Raw genomic sequence first — 20,267 nt, forward strand, 5'->3', positions numbered from 1 at the left:
AAATGTAAAAATACATGCGTGCCCATTGGTAAAATTAATGATTTGCCCACATTACCAAAATAAATTAGTAAAATAATTAATTAAAAGATGAACCCAAGAAAGGTCAGATAATTCTTTTTATCTGGACTCATTTCTAGGCTAAATGTAAATAACTTCTAACTTTAAGAAACTCTAAACATTTTCTTCCACATGACATTTCCCTAAATGAAGGAAATAAAGAGCTAGAGGCTTGATTTGCACATTTTTCTTTTTAATGTTTTTCTTTGTATAACACATAGGATGAAACAAATTCTGATAATTCTGCTTATGAATTCGGGTGAACAAGGGGGAGATGCAAACAGCTGATCATTGATAACCATGTTATTTTCAATCTACTTATGCTATTGATTCTCTTTGTTTCCTTATGTGTCATGTTGCTGACAGTAAGCAAGAAACATTCCCTATTCATTAAGTGGATTTCCATCTATGAATGAAGTTGGCTAACTGTCTGCTTGCTGCTTCCTTGTTCAGATCTGAGGCCACCTGGGCTCCATGAGCAACCTTCTCCATTGAAGGATGGCCTGAGGATATAGATATGGATGACAGTGTCTGGGGGACCCACACTTTCATCCTGAAACAAAGACTGGAGTATCATACATGTGAAGCTCAGGCCACCACAGTCACATCTGATTTTTCTCTCTTCATTTGTTGATGGCTGGGAAGAAGGAAGAAGCCAGATTTATTTGTGGGACAAAATTTCTTTTCAGACTTTTCTTCCGTTGACTCTGTGAAATAAAGGACATGTCAGTTAGTAACTGGCATTATATGATAAATACAATTTTTAGAGTCAAGTTGCACCACTAATTTATGTAGAGATTTTAATCTTCCTAGTAAGAAAGTATAGTTATTTGCTTAACTATCCTGTATGCTTCCAGGGTAAATATGTGTTAAAAACTGGAGGTAGGGGTGCCTGGGTGGTTCAGTCAGTTAAGTGTCAGACTTGATTTCAGCTCAGGTCATGATCTCATGGTGAGATCGAGCTCCGAGTTCGGCTCTGTACTGGGTGTGGAACCTGCTTAGGATTGTCTCACTCTTCCTCTCCCTTTGCCCCTCCCCCACTTGCTCAAGTGCGTGCCTGCATGCACACACTCTTTCTCTCTCTCTGAAAAACGAAATGAAACGAAACGAAACAAAACAAAACAGGAGGTGGGGTTCCAGAAGGGTATGGTGGAAAAGCAGAAGCTTTGGACTAACTACTTGACTGGGCAGTTATCCCATGCTGGGACTCAACTACCCAGTCTGCAAGGGTTTGATTAAAATAAAGCCAATTACAGAAGTTTGCTATGTTGTTGTCAGGCATAAAGATATCGTATATGAATATCATCAGAGTCCATTGACTTATAGGAAAATAAAATCAAGTGATGATCCCACAAATGAGAAATGAAAATTAGTTTTGAATTAGATAGTTCTGGAAGACATACATATAGAAAGTTAAACTCATTTGGTTTAAAAATTCAGAACAAGAAGTATCTAATTTTTGTCAGTAATATTCAGCTAATATTGACAGTACGCATCAGTTTGATTTTATGCTCTATTATGGAGAATAAGAAAGAAAGAAGGAAGAAGGGAGAGGAGATACAGAGAGTTATAGCTAAAGAAAAAAACAGAGAGAGCCCCAAGGTAAAATTCAAGCACCTAAAGATCTCTCAGGCTTGAACGCTTACAGTCACCTGACCAGTCCTCTCTGAGACACAAGGTGGGAAACTTAGTTCCCCAGATCAATCCACTAACCAATTGGAGCAAATTCCCAGCTGCACTGATTTTCTAATCTAATTTTCTATCATTATTCTCCCCCGCTTCCTCCTGCTCTCTCCCCTCCTTCTTGATCTCATTCATTCTTTCATTCAGCAAATTGTGTGTGTGTGTGTGTGTGTGTGTGTGTGTGTGTGTGTGACTTATGTGTCTGTTCTAAGCCCTGGAGATCCAACAGAGAATAAGCCAAAGTGCCTGCCTTCATGGATCTTACGTTCTAGTGGGGGAGAATCATTACAAATAAATCCATTTTTATGAAATGTGATAGCAGGTAGTGATTGGAGCTGTGAAGAAAAATAAACTAGGGTGAGGGCACAGAGAGTGATGGGAAGGGAGAGTTCTTCCTTGTTCGTTACCTGCAGACTCTCATCTGGTTACTTAACCCGGAGACACCGAGCAGCTTCCTGACTGGCTGAATTACACTGCATTGTATTTAAGTGTCTGGGCTCTGAAGTCAACCTGCTGGATTTAGATCCCAGCTCTACTATTTACCTCTTTTGGGATCTTAAATAAATTATTTATCCTCTTGTGCTTCAGTGTTCTTGAATATCAAATGGGGATGGTAACCATAACTCCCTCGTTGTTATAAAGATTCAGTGAAAGAGTGCATATAGAACCTACAGGTTTGTGCCTGGCATGCTAATTTAAACACCAATGTTAGCTATTATCACCAGCAGTAGCACTCAGTTACAGTTTATATCCCCTTTCACCTGAAATAAAATTGTGAGTGTTTTTCTGTTATTCTTTGAAAAGTTATAAAGTATGCTATTATATATATTTTTTCATTGTTTTAAGTAATGGATGAAACACAGTTGTATGAATAATCCAAAACTAGCAGGTAGTCAAAAGAGTGCTTGTTTGGGGTTTTGTAATTCATATATTTTATGCCTATGTTTGCATTCTTATATATCTTTCACTTAAACATTTTTCTATTATTGGCTGTGCTTCCACAATTGTGTAAATGGATCACATGTCACAAAGTTCATGTTCTCCCACTCTCTTCCACATTTAAATTGAAAAGGAGCTACAGTTGACCCTTGAGGATCCCCCCATGCAGTAGAAAATCCACGTATAACTTTTGACTCTCCCCATACTTAACTACTAACAGTCTACTGTGGACTGGAAGCCTCACCAGTAACATACACAGTGGATTAGCACATATACCATATTTTTATAATAAAGAAAGCTACAGAAAAGAAAATATGATTAAGAAAATCATCAGGAAGAGAAGGTATACTGTACTGTATATTTATTGAGAAAATCATCAGGAAGAGAAAATACTGCACTGTAATTATTGAAAACAATCTGCACAGAAATGGACCCTTGTAGTTCAAACCTGTGTTGTTCAAGTGTCCACCGTATAAAATTGGCTCTGATGTATGCTTTCCTGTGCTATGGTTAATATTTTGTAACTTGTTTAATTCTAAAGGGATTTACAAGCTATTTAAAGACACTAATAATTGAAATCATTTCTATTATTTAAAAATAATCAGTTGAAGAGATTAAGATACCTGTTTTTGGACTATTTGCTCAGAGAACTTTCTCTTCTCTTTACTGTGAGCTCTTTGATCTATGAATGGCTTCTTAGTGCCCAACACAGTGCAGGGCACATTAGTAGGTATTTCAAGATATTCTGTACATGTTTGTTTCACAAAACTGGAATTTGAACACAAAATTTTCTGAAGTAATGTTATGCCTAGCTTCTTGGAAGTGCTTTTCATGAAAATAGATATTTGATGGGTATTTATTAATTGGACCTCATCCACTATTTTCCCCACTTAAGCTGTATGTTTTTTTTTTAAATTGCAATCAACATAGTGATTCTTTTTTTTTTTTTTAAGTTTATTTATTTATTTTGAGAGAGAGCAGAAGTGGGGTGGGGGTAGAGAAGGAAAGATAGAATCCCAAGCAGGCTCTGTACTCTCAGTGCAGAACCCAGTGAGGGCCTTGAACCCACAAACTGTGAGATCATGACCTGAGCCAAAGTTAAGAGTCAGATGCTTAACAGACTGAGTCACCCAGGTGCCCCCATGATTCTTTAATCTATACCAGTTTCCAGATTTCATTGTCATCTTGCTAAGTGCATAATTTTGTGGAAAGGACCTAATATTATTTTGGAAACAGATTTTAACCCCTGACTATACTTAACTCTTTTCTACATTAAACTAGAAAGGGAATTTTTACCTTTTCTATAAGCAAATGGAGATATCTACTCCTTTTACCCTTCTTGTATGGTTAATGATTTTTCAGAGTGAAAGAAAGCTTTATTCTCTTTATTAAGAGAAAATAAAGTTTTAATATCTATTAAAACAGTAGATATATTAAAAATTCCTTTGCATTTGGAGAAATAATTTATCATATTTCATGATCGTTGACAAAATTAATCATAGTGGAATCAATTTCTGATGATCTAAGTGTAGATTATTCATTATGTAGATTAACCATGACTAATTTTTATTCCATTTTTGTCTTCCTCCTGGTATTTAAGACACATTTGGCCACCTTCTTTCTTCACTTAGTCTGTACTTAAAGAATGCAAAGTATACTTAATATCAGATGAGGCAAAACAAATAAGAATGGAAATACAAGCATAAAATATACAAATTATAAAACCCCAAACAAACACTCTTTTGCTTACCTGTTAGTTGTGGATCATTTTATACCACTGTGTTTCATCCACTACTTAAAACAATTAACAGTAAATTATATTATTTTATAGAAAATCCTCTATTGCCAAAAATTCATATTCAAACAATTGGTAGAGTTGATGATTAACAGGAATCATTTATGTACATAAGCTAACAAAATAATGGTCAAGATTTCTATATAATTAAATAAAGCAGCTTTTTGTTCTGGTGGTGGGAGTTATAATTTTTATCATTTATTCCATTAGGCACAGACAGTATGAACCAGCTCTTTCTGTTTTTAGTCTGACATCATGAAATGTGGCTTACAAGAAGTACCATGTGTTAGATCCTCCTTTTAAGGTTTGATCCATTTTTTTAAGTTTATTTATTTATTTTGAGAGACAGAGGGCATGAACAGAGGGGGGCCAGAGAGAGAGAGGGAGAGAGAGGATCCCAAGCAGACTGTGCTATCCACCTCAGTGGGGGGCTCGGACTCACGAACCGTGAAATCAAAACCTGAGCTGAAATCAAGAGTCAGGTGCTTAACCAACTGAGCCACCCAGGAGCCCCACATTTCATCTATTTTATTATAAAGATGAGACGAATGACCACAGGTTAAGTTGAGCCAATACAAGCTTCCTGGAACTAGTAGAAGAGTGACAGCATTTGAATTTTCTAGGCTGTATGGCTTAATAGGATGAGCATGACATTTAGAGTCACAAGTAGAACTCAGCTTATCACTTATTTCTTATGTGATCTTTGGCAAGTCGCTTACCCTCTGGTTAGGCTCTACTTTTTCCCAGTTTTAAGATGGGTATAACATTTTTCTTTGTAATTGTTGTGAAAATGAGGGGAATAATTTCTAAAAGTACTATGTAAACTGTAAGTCGTTGAACGTTAGCTACGCCTATTAATACACAAAACAACTTCTTGACGTGGCTGGTGAGACAGAGGCTTACTGATTTCATGGCTCCATCCTGTAGGTACCATAACATTCAGAAGCAAGGATGGTTATACAACCCTCGGAGATGTTATGTCATGTTACCTAGCTTTTTTTTTTTTTCAACTTTATATGATTTTCTTTTTTTAAATATGAAATTTATTGTCAAATTGGTTTCCATACAGATTCCCTCCTCAATGCCCATCACCTACTTTCCCCTCCCTCCCACCCCCCACCAACCCTCAGTTTATTCTCAGTTTTTAAGAGTCTCTTACGGTTTGCCTCCTTCCCTCTCTATAACTTTTTTTTTTTTCCCCTTCTCCTCCCCCATGGTCTTCTGTTAAGTTTCTCAGGATCCACATAAGAGTGAAAACATATGGTATCTGTCTTTTTCTGTATGACTTATTTCACTTAGCATAACACTCTCCAGTTCCATCCACATTGCTACAAAGGCCATATTTCATTCTTTCTCATTACCAAGTAGTATTCCATTTTATATATATATATATATATATATATATATATATATATATATATATGTATATATATAAACCACAACTTCTTTATCCATTCATCAATTGATACTAGCTTTTAATTTTTTTTTTTTTTTTTTCAACATTTTTTATTTATTTTTGGGACAGAGAGAGACAGAGCATGAACGGGGGAGGGGCAGAGAGAGAGGGAGACACAGAATCGGAAACAGGCTCCAGGCTCCGAGCCATCAGCCCAGAGCCTGACGCGGGGCTCGAACTCACGGACCGCGAGATCGTGACCTGGCTGAAGTCGGACGCTTAACCGACTGCGCCACCCAGGCGCCCCGATACTAGCTTTTAAAAGTAGGCAGTGAATCTAAGTCTTGAATTAGCTCTGGAAAAATTTCATTTGTCAGGTTCAGAGGTCCTGTTTAATTTTTCCTCTCTGTCCAGCAAATTCATGATTTCCATCTCACAGAGCTAAAACACATGCATCCTGGAATATTCATGATAAGAATATGGACTGAGAAAATCTTAGGCCCAGAATGTCCCTGGGAACAAAGAAATAATTAACAGTCCACACAGAAAAGGAATACACTAGGAATTCTAAGTACTAACCTTATCATGAGTGTGACCTCCCTTCTTTTTTCCTGGATTGATGTCAGAAGATTCCCTTCGTGCTTCTGAACCAATGAGTGGAAGAAATCTTAGGCTAGTGGGGCTTGGTACCTAGAAGCCATAAGTAAGGATTTAGTGAGACATATTTAAGGTGATTACACCTGCAATGTGAATTCACGGGGGTGGAGAATAGGGAAAGGTTCAACTGCTTTAAAATATACCCCTCCTTCCCAGATGCCCACTATGACTTCTTGACACTTCATCCTTAGCATTATCTGTAGCTTAAGTGTTTGACCCTATTACAGGGAACATGTTCTTGGGAAGGAGAAATAACATTTTATGAAATAATAAGGTTAAGTTGAAGTATTTCTTCTTCAGTTTATTATTCTTGGTTTAATTAGTTGTTTAATTTAACAGAGGTTAGCTCTAGTGGAGACTGGAAGAGAATGAGTAAGGAGGAGAAAATTCTGGGCAGAGGATGAATTCTGGGCCAACGGACAGCACAGGCAAAGTCACAGAAGAGGGAAGAGTGGTGATGCTTAAGGAATGGCAAGTAATTTGGCACAGCTGGAGTATAAGGTACATGGGAGAATGTGGTAGAAAATGAGATCATACAGTTCAGGCAGATGCCAGATTATGAAAGGTTTGTATGCCAGGCTAAAGGTATTTGGATTTTATCCTGTAGGCGATGAAGAGCCAGGTTAAAATCTGAAATAGTTTCTTATAGTGTTGTTTAACGTGAAATGGCAGAGGCAAATGGTCAAGACCATGGACATCTAGAACTAGAGACTTCTTTGGGATCAGATGCAGCACGCTCATAGAAGCATCAGTCTGCTTGGTTATGTGATTTTCTTCAACCTTGTTGGGTAGCCCAAGGTTGGGAATGAGACATCGGATTCCTTGTTTTCTAACTACTCCAGTTCTAGAAGCCTCCAACTTACCCTATATATAGGAAGAGAGCCGAAAACAATCCCTGCCTCTCTGTTTTCCATCAGGAATCCTTCTAAGGCACGTCTTCGAATCTGCAAAACACAGTGGATGTTTAGTGATGTGGGCACATTCTATCAGTGGCAAAATTCCTGGGTTTAAATCCTGACTCTGATGCTTATTAGCTGAGTGATCTTGGGCAAGTTCTTTCCCTGTTGACTATTTATGAGGATCAAATGAAATAACACAGATAGTGTGCTACTCAAATGTAAGATGTACTATCATTGTATTATTATTACTGATAATGATATGTCAAAAAGAAGTGAATGAATACATTTTATATAATTGAGAAAGAAAAGGAATAGGCAAAACAAGATTCTGGAAGAATTCAGAGATTCCTAAGAAAAGGGTGTTTTAATTCAACTTTAGCATTAACGTTTTATTATTTTACCAATGAACTGAGAAGATAAAGTTGAGCTAAGGGGTAGACAATCCTTGGGGCATTTGATTGTTTCAAGGCCTTTTAAACTTTGCTAAAGATTTCCCCAAAATGTATTTAATATTGCAGTTAAATTATTTAAAAAATTATTTCTTATCTTCAAATTGGAAGAGAATATTAAAAGGACATACCAGTCTTTATTTTTAGGTTGTACTATTTCAATCCTATTCAACAAAGTTGAGTTATATGCTATGCATAAGTTTTTGGCCATAAAGAGCTTAGGACTCAGTGGTGAGTGGGAAGTAAAGATGAGTACACAAAAAAATACTGATTCATTGGAGAACATGGTAAATGAATACGCTATAAAACACAAAGCAGGGAGAGATCAGGGTTGTTGGAGAATGTAGAATTAACATTTATTGAGAATCTGTGATGTAACTGTATGCATCTTCACATCTAATCCTCACCACAACACTTTGAAGGGTTTGCAGATGAATAAAGAGATAAAATTATTTAAGACTAAACCTAAGTCTGTCCCACTCCCCATCCTGTCCTTCTCCTCCTTGTCACCCTGCCCTCTGGGAGCAGCTGAGTTCCATTTGGACAGAAAGGCAGGACTTATGAAAACTATTTAATTTGGAAAATATTAAGTATTTATCAAATTATGAAGTTGATAATGTGAAAGAATAATGACATAATGAACATCCATGGACCCACTGCTCTGTTTTATGTATTGAAACAATACCCTCAACTTTGAGGTTCTGAGTCCTTTTCATCTGCCTTTAAAATGTAATGACTGTCCTGAACTTTGTGCTTTTAATTCTCTTGCTTTTGTTTATATTATGTAAATTTTTGCCCAAACAATATTTTATTTAGTTTGGCTTCTTCTTGACTTTTATACAAATGAAATAATTATGTACATATTCTTAAGCAAAACTTTTCCCATTTAATAGCATGTGTCAAACAATTATTCATATACATGAGTGTTGTTTTGGTCCATTTATATTCACTCTTCTGTAGTATTCCAATTTATAGATATGCCATAATTATGTTCCAATTATAATGTCTGTGAGCATTTAGGCTGCTTTCAGGTTTTTCTATTACAAACAGTACTGCTCTGAACATTCTTGTGCCTGCCTCCTAACCATGTGTTTAAAGGTTTCCCAAAGATATATATCTAGGATACTATAACTATTTTCAACTTTACTAGATAACGCCATATTGTTTTCCAAAGTGGTTCTACCAATTTACACTATTTCCACCAGCAGATTAGTGTTCTGATTGTGCCAAATGCACACTGACCCTTGATATTGTCAGACTCTCTGACATTTGCCAATCTGCTGGGTGTAAAATGATATCTCATAATATTATTGATGTGGATTTCCATGTTTACTAATGAGCATCTCATCATGTGCTTATTGGAAATTTTTTTTTTCCTTCTGTGATGTATCTATTCAAGTATTTGACCATTTTTTAAATTGGACTGTCTTTTTTTCTTATTGATTTTTTTAGGAGTTCCTTTTCTATTCTGAATACTAATCTTTTGTCAATTACAAAGGTGGGGTGGACTTGACAGAGAAAGGTCACAGATGTGGTATGGACAGCTCAGGCGAACTGGAGCAGAAGGCAGGAATGCTCAGGAAATAACAACTAGCCTGATCTGTAGAGGGTGGGGCAATGGTAGGTTAGTAACAGGAGACAAGTTTAAAAAGGTTAAGTTTGGCTTATTGTGTTGAAGATCTTGAAGAAATTGATTTCAATTAATACCACACCTTAGCCTAAAGACTCATGCTATATCCACTTTTTACAAATATTGCAAATAGAATGAATAGCAGGACCCATTTCTCTCCTAATTCTGCACTGGAGAAAAGTGTGTCAGTCTGTGATAGGCAGAATCATGGCAACCAAAGATGTCCACATCCTATTTCTCCCACCCCCAACCTATGGTTTCACTGCCTTACTTGGCAAAAGGAACTTTGCAGATGTGATTTAGGTCAGGAACCTTGAGGTGGATTATACAGGTGGGTCCAATCTAATCCCAGGCATCCTTAAAAACAGAGAACCTTTCCCATAGGGTCACAGACATGTGACCACAGGAAGATGGTCAGGGAGAAGCAATATGTCTGGCTTTGAAGATGAAGGAGGAGGGCCCCCAACTAAAGCATTGAGATTCTCCCCTACAGCCTCTATAAAAGGAACATAGCTCTGGAAACACTTTAATTTTAGACCAGTGAGAACCAGGACAGACTTCTGACATATAGAACTATAAGATAATGAATTTATATTGTTTAAGCCACCAAGTTGGTAGTAATTTGTAACAGCAATAATAGAAAACTAATATACCAGAGAGATCTAAATTCAGGAAAACAAAAGCAAAGTGCTTTATCTTTTTTTGTTCACTTGTTTATTTTAAGGCTACCTTGGGAGAAGAGAGAGACTTGAAAAACTTAAAATCATGATCCACTTCAAAGGCCTTGGGAGGTGTACGTTTGAAAAGCAAAGACATTGAGCTCATTTTTTTCCATCTGTGTAAAAAGATACAAGAAAAACTGTTCAGCACATACCCACATCTTTTATTCTCTGCCTACTGCACATGTATCCATTAAATCCTTCTTTCTCTGGGTCCCAAATTCTCTGGCTTTCTTGGCACCAGTCCTAATGATGCTACCTCTGCACTTAACTAGTCATTCTTTATTTGTTCACTCAAATACCTTTTAAGTGCCTATTGTGTGCTAAGCACTAAGCTAAGAACTGGGTATATAAAGATGTATAAAACATGGTCTTAATCCTCAAGGAACTCACAGAGCTAGTGAAGGAGATGCATATTACCAAATTAGAATATACTATTTTGAGTACTAAGATAAATGGATGTTCAAGGCTCAGCAATTACCCATTGATCAACTGTGTGTGGGGAACTTTACCACAACTTGATGAGTCTTGACTCTACTACACCACCTCATGTTTTGGCACGACCTCTTCTCTGGAGCTCTTGCTGGCCAGTCAAGGCAAGGCTTGAACCCTTCAGTGGAGTCTTGGCAGTCACGTGGAACCCTTGTCGATTCTTCTAAAATTGCTGCTGTGTGGCTTGTGACACTTTGCTTCAATTTCTCTTTCTTCTACCAACTATTGGACTAGATGATGGCATGCAATCTCTCCAGCTTTGGCGCACTTACGATTTCCCTAAAGGGATTTATTTTAGACAATCCCTTCTGCTTCTTCCCATTTTTGACTCATCTGGTCAGTTCCCCCTGTTCTGGTCTGCTCTATATTACCAGTCCAGGGAGGACCCCCATGCTTTGCTGATGTTGAGCTCAGTTAAGCTCCAATCACTTCCATAATGACAAAGATCCAACCACATCAAAACCAGGACTGAATGTTACAAAAGCTCAAAACACCTTTTGCCAACACTCTGTTCCCTACTAGGTAACTGTCCTCTTTTTCTAAGCCTTTAAGCAGGCTCAGGTGTCCTTGAGACACAAGCATACCCATGAATCAAACTCTTGTTTAACGTTAGAGCTATCTGACTTCCTTACAAAGCAATATATACTATCATCACCTCACATCTCCTATTTATTTCTCAAGCACTAGCATGTGATTGTTACCCACCACTCCACTGACATTACCCTCTCCGAGGTCATCAGCTGAAATAATGCCAATCGTGTGTTTACTTTTCTGTTGTCCTATGTGACTTCACTGCCACGTTCTACAAATGTGTCCTCACTACCACTTGTCATCATACCATGTGCATGTGGTTTTCTTTTCAACAACCAGACATGTCTATCTCAATGCTCATTAAATATCTTCACTTGGATGTCCCACAAACATCTAGACTTACACTTGTCCAAAACCAAATGCACTATCCTTTTCTTCAGACTTGTTTTTTCTCTTCTGTATTCTGTGACTATGATTTCTGTAAAGCTTAAAATCCTTCTGTTGGTCCATTATAAAACCCATTGCGATTTGGCATCTATAAAATTTTCTTGCTTTATCTCCCACCACGTCGTCCTTACTTGCTCACTGGACCCCCCAGTCTTGAAAAACTACGTCATAGTCTTTCATTATTTAGTGATTTTACTTACCCATGATTTAAGGAAACATAGAAGATCAAAGTTGCCTCTTTGGTCTTGTTTGGTTACATCCCATCTACCCCTTGGTGATTATCTTGAGAATTACATTTTCCTAGAAGTACTATTATACTGAACTGTAGCTTTTTGTTTACATATTTTTCCCCTCCACTGGATTGCAATGTTATTGAAAAGTCCTGGACTTTTCACCTTTGAATTCTCCATGTCCAGCACAGTGTCACATTCTTGGGGTGCCTGGGTGGCTCAGTCGGTTAAGTGTCTGACTCTTGGTTTCAGCTCAGGTCATGATCTCACGGTTTGTGAGTTTGAGCCCCACATTGGGCTTTGTGTTGATGGCACTGAGCCTGCTTGAGATTCTCTCTCTCATTTCTTTGCCCCTTTCCTGCTTGTGCTCTTTCTTAAAATAAATAAATAAACTTAAAAAAATAGAGTTTAATTCTTGTCTGCTCATCTAAAGAAAAACCCAGTGGTCTTACTTTTGCCGGTCAAATACCAGAGGATATTCATATTTTTGCGTCTTCTCTGTGAATTTGTTTTCTTCTTTTATTTCTATGGGATATTCATTAACATCACATGGCAAAATGAAATCATTTGTTGGTGATATTTCAAACATTCTTCGCTGTCCAAAATATCCACAGTAATGACCATTGAGGGCATGCCAGACCCTGAGGAAAGGCAAAAGTAGGGAGAAGAAAGTAACTGGAATTCAGTGAAAGTTATCGTTTATTAGATCATTCATATGGGTTTTTACTGGTCCATCAGAGATTTTAAGCTTGATTCGAGGACTATTCCTGTTAAATACATGGAACCAATCATAGCATAAGCATTTTTATCCATTAGAATTCTAATCAACAACAATTTTGGGAAATGTTGATTTGAATCTGTACTTACGATGGCCATTCATTAAAATCAGAAAACAAGGAATGGATATTTCCCAGAATAACACTGTTCATTCATTGTGATCAGAACCTGTGTTGGCTGACAGTATGCTAGTTGAATTGGGCCTTACAGTGTGCTATATCTTAGTTGTCTACCTCTGCATCAGCATCAGTAGGGCTTGTGGGAGGAGTTTCCTAAGGATGCTTTTATTATTAACAAAATCCTCTCAACCTCCATCCATAACTCCTACTGTTCTGGAAAAACCATACTATTTTTCACAACTGAGTTATGAAATAAGGTGACAAAAGAAGTGTTGTTTTTTTTTTTTATCCATATGCATAGTTTTACCATCAGGTCACTCTGTGAGATCCCTCTAAGCAGCCCACTTGATTTAAAGTCCTATAGAACATCCTTAGCAGGAGTGTGTGCCCTGCATCTTAAGGAAAGATAAAACAGTATGTGGAAGATCTTGCTTTTATATCTTGACTTCAACCTCAGAGTAACAAATGATGGAAGCAGTCATCATGGCCCATGAGGAGGACACACTAAATGAGGTAAGAGTAAATTCCACCAAGTTCAAGTGGTTTCCCAGGTCACAGGGGCGGGCATTGAGGAGAGGACAGAGGAGAGGTATCTAGCCAGGACTCCTCACACCTAATAGCATCCTAAGAATGTAACATGAGCATTTTACATCCCTTACATATTCTAATTCTCCTACACTGCCTTGCCAGAGCCTTCACCAAAGTGAAATGGACCAGTCCTTCCAGCACAGAAGTTAGAGGGTAAGGACTACCTTTAGGACAACTCCAAACTCACTCTATTCTAGGTCAGGACTGAAGCAGCTTCTGATCTTGTTTTGTGACATTTCCTGCTGCATGTGGAATTCTTCCAGATGACTGATCCCACCTCTCAGCCTGATTTCCTGGGTCTTAGATAAGTATCTTAGCCCTGTCTATCCTCTGTCTAAGAGCTAAGTCTTTATTACACTTTTTCCTATTATAATATCACAATCTTTTTGAAAACAAAGATTTAGAATGTTAAAATTCCCTACCCCTTTGGAAAGTGGCAGCCAGTGTTTGCAAAAGGACATAGCTTAGTTATAAAGGGAAGTGTATCTGAGATAGTTATTCATAGAGCTACTTTTTCTGAATTGAGTATCTAGGGAGATCTCCACTTGAAGGAATCATATAAAAGAAATTTCTGAGCAGGGAATGCTCATAACAACAGAAGTGTGTGCACATGTGACATGTGGTGCACGTGCACACGTGCGTTTGTGTGTGCGTGCCTGTGTGTATTACAATCCCCAATTAGCACTTCTGCTGACAGGTAGCTGAAAATAAACTGGAACAGAGACCCAAGGGACAGAGTTGTGAAAAACATCTGTAATAATGAAATGACATGTTTTTAATTTTTCCTATAAATAAAATAACACATTCCCTTTCTGGCGGAGGAAGAGCTCTGTTTAACCCCAGTTAGGACCTTGCCCCCTTCCAGACTCACCATTCACTCAACATTTCTAATAATTTACTTTCACCCTTCCATATTTAAAGTATTTTCCTCTTTTAGTGCCTCCTTTCTCTCTCTTTTTTCTTTTTTTTTCTTAAGTGCCTCCTCTCTTAATGAATGGTACCATCGTTCACTGAGTGGTATATGGCAGGAAGTAGGCTTGCCTTCCCTTTCAGTTACAGTTTATGTCTCCTGGAATTTATCTCCTGGACAGTTCTCAGATCCAGACTATCTGCTTCCAGCACTGTTGCCACTGCCCTAGTCCAGGCACCTGCACTCAGCATAGACTTCCAACTGGTCTCTTTGCTCCCACCTTGCTGCTCTGAAATCCATTCCCTACACGTTATTTTTTTAAAAAATGTAAATCAGATTATGTTAGTCCTTCACTTAAAATCCTTTGGAGGCTATTTCCTTCAAGGTGAAGATTCAAACCAGCCCCAGGCTCACACAGGGTCTTTTACCCAATGTAAAATATTCCTTCCTTTTTGCCTTCACTATGTTTAAACTCTCCAGCACACTTTGAAACCTCTCTACCACTCTCGATCTTACCTGACTTTATTCTCCCAAGAGGATAATTCATTACCATGATTTTGACACATTTTAATATGCAGCAATTTGTCTCAAGAAATGTCATGGCATTTCCTTTCTTTTTGTATGTGTGTATGTGTGTATGTGTGTATGTGTGTGTGTGTGTGTGTGTTCAGTATTGGTGTATGTATCCTTAGCATTATCCAGGCAATTAGAAATAAGTAGGCTTTGCAGAATCAATCACAGTGTCCATGAAAACATTAGCTTGCTTTCACTTTTCTCAGTGTTGAGTTGCACTTTGCTATGACTTTCTTTATGCCTTCTGATCCTGTGTCTCCTGTGGCTATTCCTGGGCTTGGGTCTATCTCTCTGAGATAATCATCTTGCTTCATTCTTTGAAATGAGTACACAAAAAACACTTTTATTGAAGTATTTGTCATACTCTGACATGGATGAGCAGGGCATCTTGTCTCCTTGGACATGGAAAACAATTCTAAGCCAGTGGCCATCTTTCCAAAGCCCTTTCTGCGTGCCACATTTTGTTTGTTTGTTTATGTATTTATTTTAATTATCCAATCAAGATTGTATTTGGGGTATAAACTTAAACTGTAGCTTAAAATTTTTACTTCTCGTGCTCAAAACCCTAAATTCACAATATGAAGGTCCATACCTTACTGAGCCATCAACGGAGGCAGTAAGTACCACTTGTTTGTCTTCTACATAGATTACTTGAACAATTTCTAAAGAATGAGCACGCCAGGCAAGCCGCTGCTTCAGTTTCTAGAAAGCAACAATAAAGCATATTCTGTAGCATAAGTATGTGCTGATCATAATCCAATCTCAAGCAAAACCAGTAACCACGAATGAGCCAAGCTTCCAAGTGAATGGGTGTGGACATCTGTGCAAGTCGAAACCCCTCTCCCTGTGAGCTCTTTTTCCTTGCTCAGGTACCCTAACTCCATTTTTAGGTGTTTGTTCATCTCATGTATTCCTGGGAGAAGAAAGACCTTATGTCTTTAGCAATTTCTCATTTAAGTGAGGATGAACATTTAGTTGAGGATTACAAGATGAGTAGACAAAAGAAAAGCCTTAGGAGAAAGGCTGTGGGATAGGCAGAGGCAGAGTGGAATCAGGGGCAGGAGGAAGCAGAGCTGAAAGGTGAGGACCGAAGGGGAAGTTGGCAAAACTTCCGTGTTTTCAAATTTTATCCAGAGATAGCCCTGGTGATTTTGTTCTCTTTTTTTGGTGGTGGTGGTGGTGGTGATGGAGGTAGTAGGGTTATATACGATATCACAAGGAATCAACAATTAGAATGGGCCTGGCTCATTCTCTTTGATAGACCTCAGAGGTCTCAATTCAAGATGTGGCTTATCCTCAAGTCTAGAGCCTTTAAACAGGCCTGAACTGTGTGAACTAGAGTTGTCCACTGGAAAGCTGACTCTGTAGCAACATCTCCTTAGAGCACATTCTGTCTCTATCACTGATGAACTCACACCAAGCACTACTTCTTCTGGGGTCATCTACCTAGAATGTATGTGTAGCCAGAATTCTGGCAGCTTGGAGTTTTCTTATGAGTCTCCTATTCATTTAGACTTGAACAAAGTTCAGACACAATTCCTCCTAAATTTATTGACCTTCTGACTCAATCCCCTCTAGTTGTTCTTAGACAACCAGGGTGAAATCTGCATTCTCTTACTTCTTATTGTCTCATAGTTATTCAATAATAGCTTGTTATCCAAGGGTTCTTTCTCTGCTTTGGGATTGGATTCACTTAGGCAAGTGTTTCTCTACTATGGGCCATATCTATAGTAAGAAAGACATTTTACAGATGTCAACAGATACAATATCTGCACGTGCATACCGGACACATTTCAGATTCTTAACCTTACTATGTGCAATGCACACTGATATCATCTATTCTATTCTATTGCATTTCATTCCCCTTTTAAATTAAAATACTGGTCACCACTCATTACACTGGTTTTATAACCCACTAGTGGGTTATAACCTGTATTTAGGAAAACATTGCTCTAAGACTTTTTTTTTTTGTAGACAAATGTATATTATCATATGTATGATTTCTCTTCCTGTGGACAGGTTTTGACTATCCTATCTCTTAGAATATCTATATTATATAGAGCATCTTTTTAATAGTGATGTTGCAAGAGAAGCAGATTAACATCTGATGTATTCACTGACATATTAGGTGTTTATTGTAACTAGTTGTAATCTATAACTGAACCTGATTTAATTCATGATATATATTAATCTGTGTAATAATGAGGCATCTTATAATGGGATTCTGTTGTATATAGGTAGCCATGTACAAAGTGGAAAAAATACATTGCCAAAATACAGAAAAAGGTTGAAATGACATTGAATATGGAGTAATTTCAAATAAGTTATTAAAATAAATCTTTGCTTTTGTAAATTGGTGAAAATGCTTTAAAATAAATTCCACTGATAGTTTAATTCAATATTATTTTATAACTTTGTTTTTAAGATTTTCTCTAAATTTTATAAGGTCTTGTATCCCAGTTTATAGAAAGTTCATTTGCAAAACTGTAAGCTTTTTGGGTCATACTTTTGTGCCTTAAAATTAATAACAATATATGATAGTCATCAAAATTAAGGGGGAACAGATAACTTTCCACTTATATATGGTTCAAGCATGTCATTTGTTTTTGTTCTGCTCACAACATGACTTGATTTCAGACCATTTATACCTGTTGATAAGTGAAACTTTGTGCTTCACAAGTTGTTTGAACGTTGTTTTCTATCTGATAGCAGTGAGTGTTATATATGGAAAAAACACTAGACTTGAGGACAAGAAGCCTGGCTCTAGTCCTGACTAAGTCATTAACTGTCTACATGGAGTTAAGGCAAGACAGTCTCTGATTTCCCCTCTGCAAAGTGGAGATAATCATAGGAAAAATAAACATCTGAACATTAGAAAACCATCATTGGTTCTTGGAAACAAAAAGAAAATTCTATGGATCAACTGAAATAAGGTTTGAAACAGTACCATTCTGTGACACTCTGCAAGGAATCCAATCTTAATCTATGTAACCATAGGAAAATAATAGTAAAAGAAATACTATTTATTTACGTTTTAGATTTAAAATATGACCTTAAAGAGAAATAAGTCTATGGTAAAATAGTGCTTCCTTGCTGTAACTTTTAATTAGTCAAGTTGAGTCTTTATAATAGATGTAGGCATATTTGTTTATCCACATTGACACAAAAAGTTCATATTCAGGTGGTTTTAAATAAGGATGGTGACATTTACATTGCGTTCACTCTAAAAAGAGCATAAAATATGTTTGAATCACAAGGAAGATTTAGACTAGATGTGAGGAAGAGTTTCTTTTTTTAAAATTCAAGTATAGTTGGCATGTAACGTTATGTTAGTTTCAAGTGGACAACATACTGTACATTACTCAGTGCTCACCCTGATAGCATGATAACATGTTATTGCAGTGTTATTGACTATATTCCCTATGCTGTATTTTTCATCCCCAATGGTTGGGCACTAGATTAGGCCTGTAAGGAAAAGTTATAGCATCTCTTTCTGTTTTTTTTTTAAATGTTTATTTATTTATTTATTTATTTATTTTTCTTTTTTTTCTTCAATATATGAAGTTTATTGTCAAATTGGTTTCCATATAACATCCCAAAAGGTGCCCTACTCAATACCCATCGCCCACCCTCCCCTCCCTCCCACCCCCCATCAACCCTCAGTTTTTTCTCAGTTTTTAAAAGTCTCTTAATAGCATCTCTTTCTGTAAAGTTATGTCAGATATATAAACTGACTGTGGAGGACTAGATGATTTGTGAACTTTTTTAAGCTCTGGGTTTCTACATAGATTCTCTCAAATAAATCAAAACATGAAGATGATGTAATGTGGCCAGTGGCTAGATCACTCACTCACTCACTCATTCTTTCTTTTCACCAGTAAACCATTATTATTTGGCATGTAGCTTGTTTCTTTTTTCTTTTTTTTTACTTCAAGTATAATTAACATAGACTGTTATGTTAGTTTCAGGTGTACCATATAATGATTCAACAACTCTATACATTTCTCAGTGCCCATCAAGATAAAATACTGTTAAGATTCAATAGTATTATATATGACTCCAGAGTAGGAAGTCTTGGCTTGCATTTCTATCTTTTGTGGTATCTAGCACAGAAAAATGGTCAGTTTCTGGTTCATGAATTAAACTAAAACTAAAGTTCCTACCTTTTCATTGTGAGGTGGATCCAGGAAGGAACTAATGCTGCAAAGGATAACATGTCCTTCTGTAGAAAATGTAAGCATTGGAATCTTTAGTTAGATATCCTTTTTGTCTAAGCAAATACTATCCAGCCCGCCAAATTAATTTGACTTAGGCATTTATAATGGTAAATAAAATAGAATCTGAAAAACCAGAAATGAAAGAAAAAAAATTATATCACTTATACGTAGGAATTCTGATATATGGCAACCTCATTGTGACTTACTGTTGCCATGTATGCTCAAAGTCAAATTTCCTCTAGATGTCAGGGTAGATGAAATAGAAATGAAAACAACACTACCAAATGGAATCCAAACCATTAGAGAGATAATCATCCTACAATCCACATGATAGTTACAAAACTAGATTTAAAAAAAAGCAACAGGGTGCCTGAGTGGCTCAGTTGGCTAAATATCTGACTTTGACTCAGGTCATGATCTCACAGTTTGTGAGTTCAAGCCCCACATCGGGCTCTGTGCTGAATCTGGATCAGAACCTGGAGCCTGCTTTGGATTCTGTGTCTCACTCTCTCTCTGCCCCTCCCCCGCACATGTCTGTCTGTCTGTCTGTCTCAAAAAATAAATAAACATTAAAAAATTATTTAAAAAAAGCAAAAAGGACTACATCTAGGCATATTCAAACTGCAGAAAGAAAAAAAATCTTGAAAGAAACCAGAGGGGGGAATATCTTATCTATAAAAGAACAATATAAGAATTACATCTAACCTCTCAGAAACCATGAAAGTTAGCAGAGAATGGAATGAAATATTTAAGTGTTGAGAGAAAAACCATCAACCTAGCATTATGTCCCTTGTGAAGTGCTTAGGAGTCCCTTCAAAAGTGAAGGAGAAAGGTGACTTTCCCAGACAAACAAAACCGGAGACAATTTGTTGCTAGTAAACTTGCCTTGCACGAAGTAGTAAAAGAAGTTCTTAAGAGAGAAGGAAAATGATATAGGTAAGAAATTAAGATTTATATAAAGAAAAGAAGAGCATAAGAGAAGGAATAAATGAAGATAAAGTAAAAGCAATTTATTAAAGCAATAATAGCAACAATGTATTTGACAATTGTAACTTATAGGTACTTGAGCTGAATGACAGTAGTGACACAAGGAAGAAATTAGGAATATTTTGTTATTATAAGGTACTCATATTACCAGGGAGGTGGTGTAGACTTGTTT

General features: G+C 37.1%; 1 protein-coding gene across 3 annotated transcripts in view; it reads right to left on the bottom strand.

Moving 5' to 3' along the window:
- Positions 1–242: 242 nt before the first annotated feature.
- The window catches only part of WDR64 (WD repeat domain 64), a 140,414-nt gene continuing 120,389 nt past the window's right edge, over positions 243–20,267 (bottom strand). For all 3 annotated transcript variants that reach the window (XM_042926034.1, XM_042926035.1, XM_042926036.1), the window contains 7 exons: positions 19,055–19,113; positions 15,484–15,593; positions 12,377–12,565; positions 10,235–10,340; positions 7,391–7,471; positions 6,450–6,560; positions 243–764 (listed from right to left, as the gene is read on the bottom strand). In XM_042926034.1, the coding sequence (XP_042781968.1) occupies positions 681–764; positions 6,450–6,560; positions 7,391–7,471; positions 10,235–10,340; positions 12,377–12,565; positions 15,484–15,593; positions 19,055–19,113 (740 nt within the window). In that variant the 3' untranslated portion in view covers positions 243–680. The remainder of the gene's footprint in view (positions 765–6,449; positions 6,561–7,390; positions 7,472–10,234; positions 10,341–12,376; positions 12,566–15,483; positions 15,594–19,054; positions 19,114–20,267) is intronic.

This window comes from Panthera leo, chromosome F3, assembly GCF_018350215.1.
Source record: "Panthera leo isolate Ple1 chromosome F3, P.leo_Ple1_pat1.1, whole genome shotgun sequence".
Taxonomy (NCBI): domain Eukaryota; kingdom Metazoa; phylum Chordata; class Mammalia; order Carnivora; family Felidae; genus Panthera; species Panthera leo.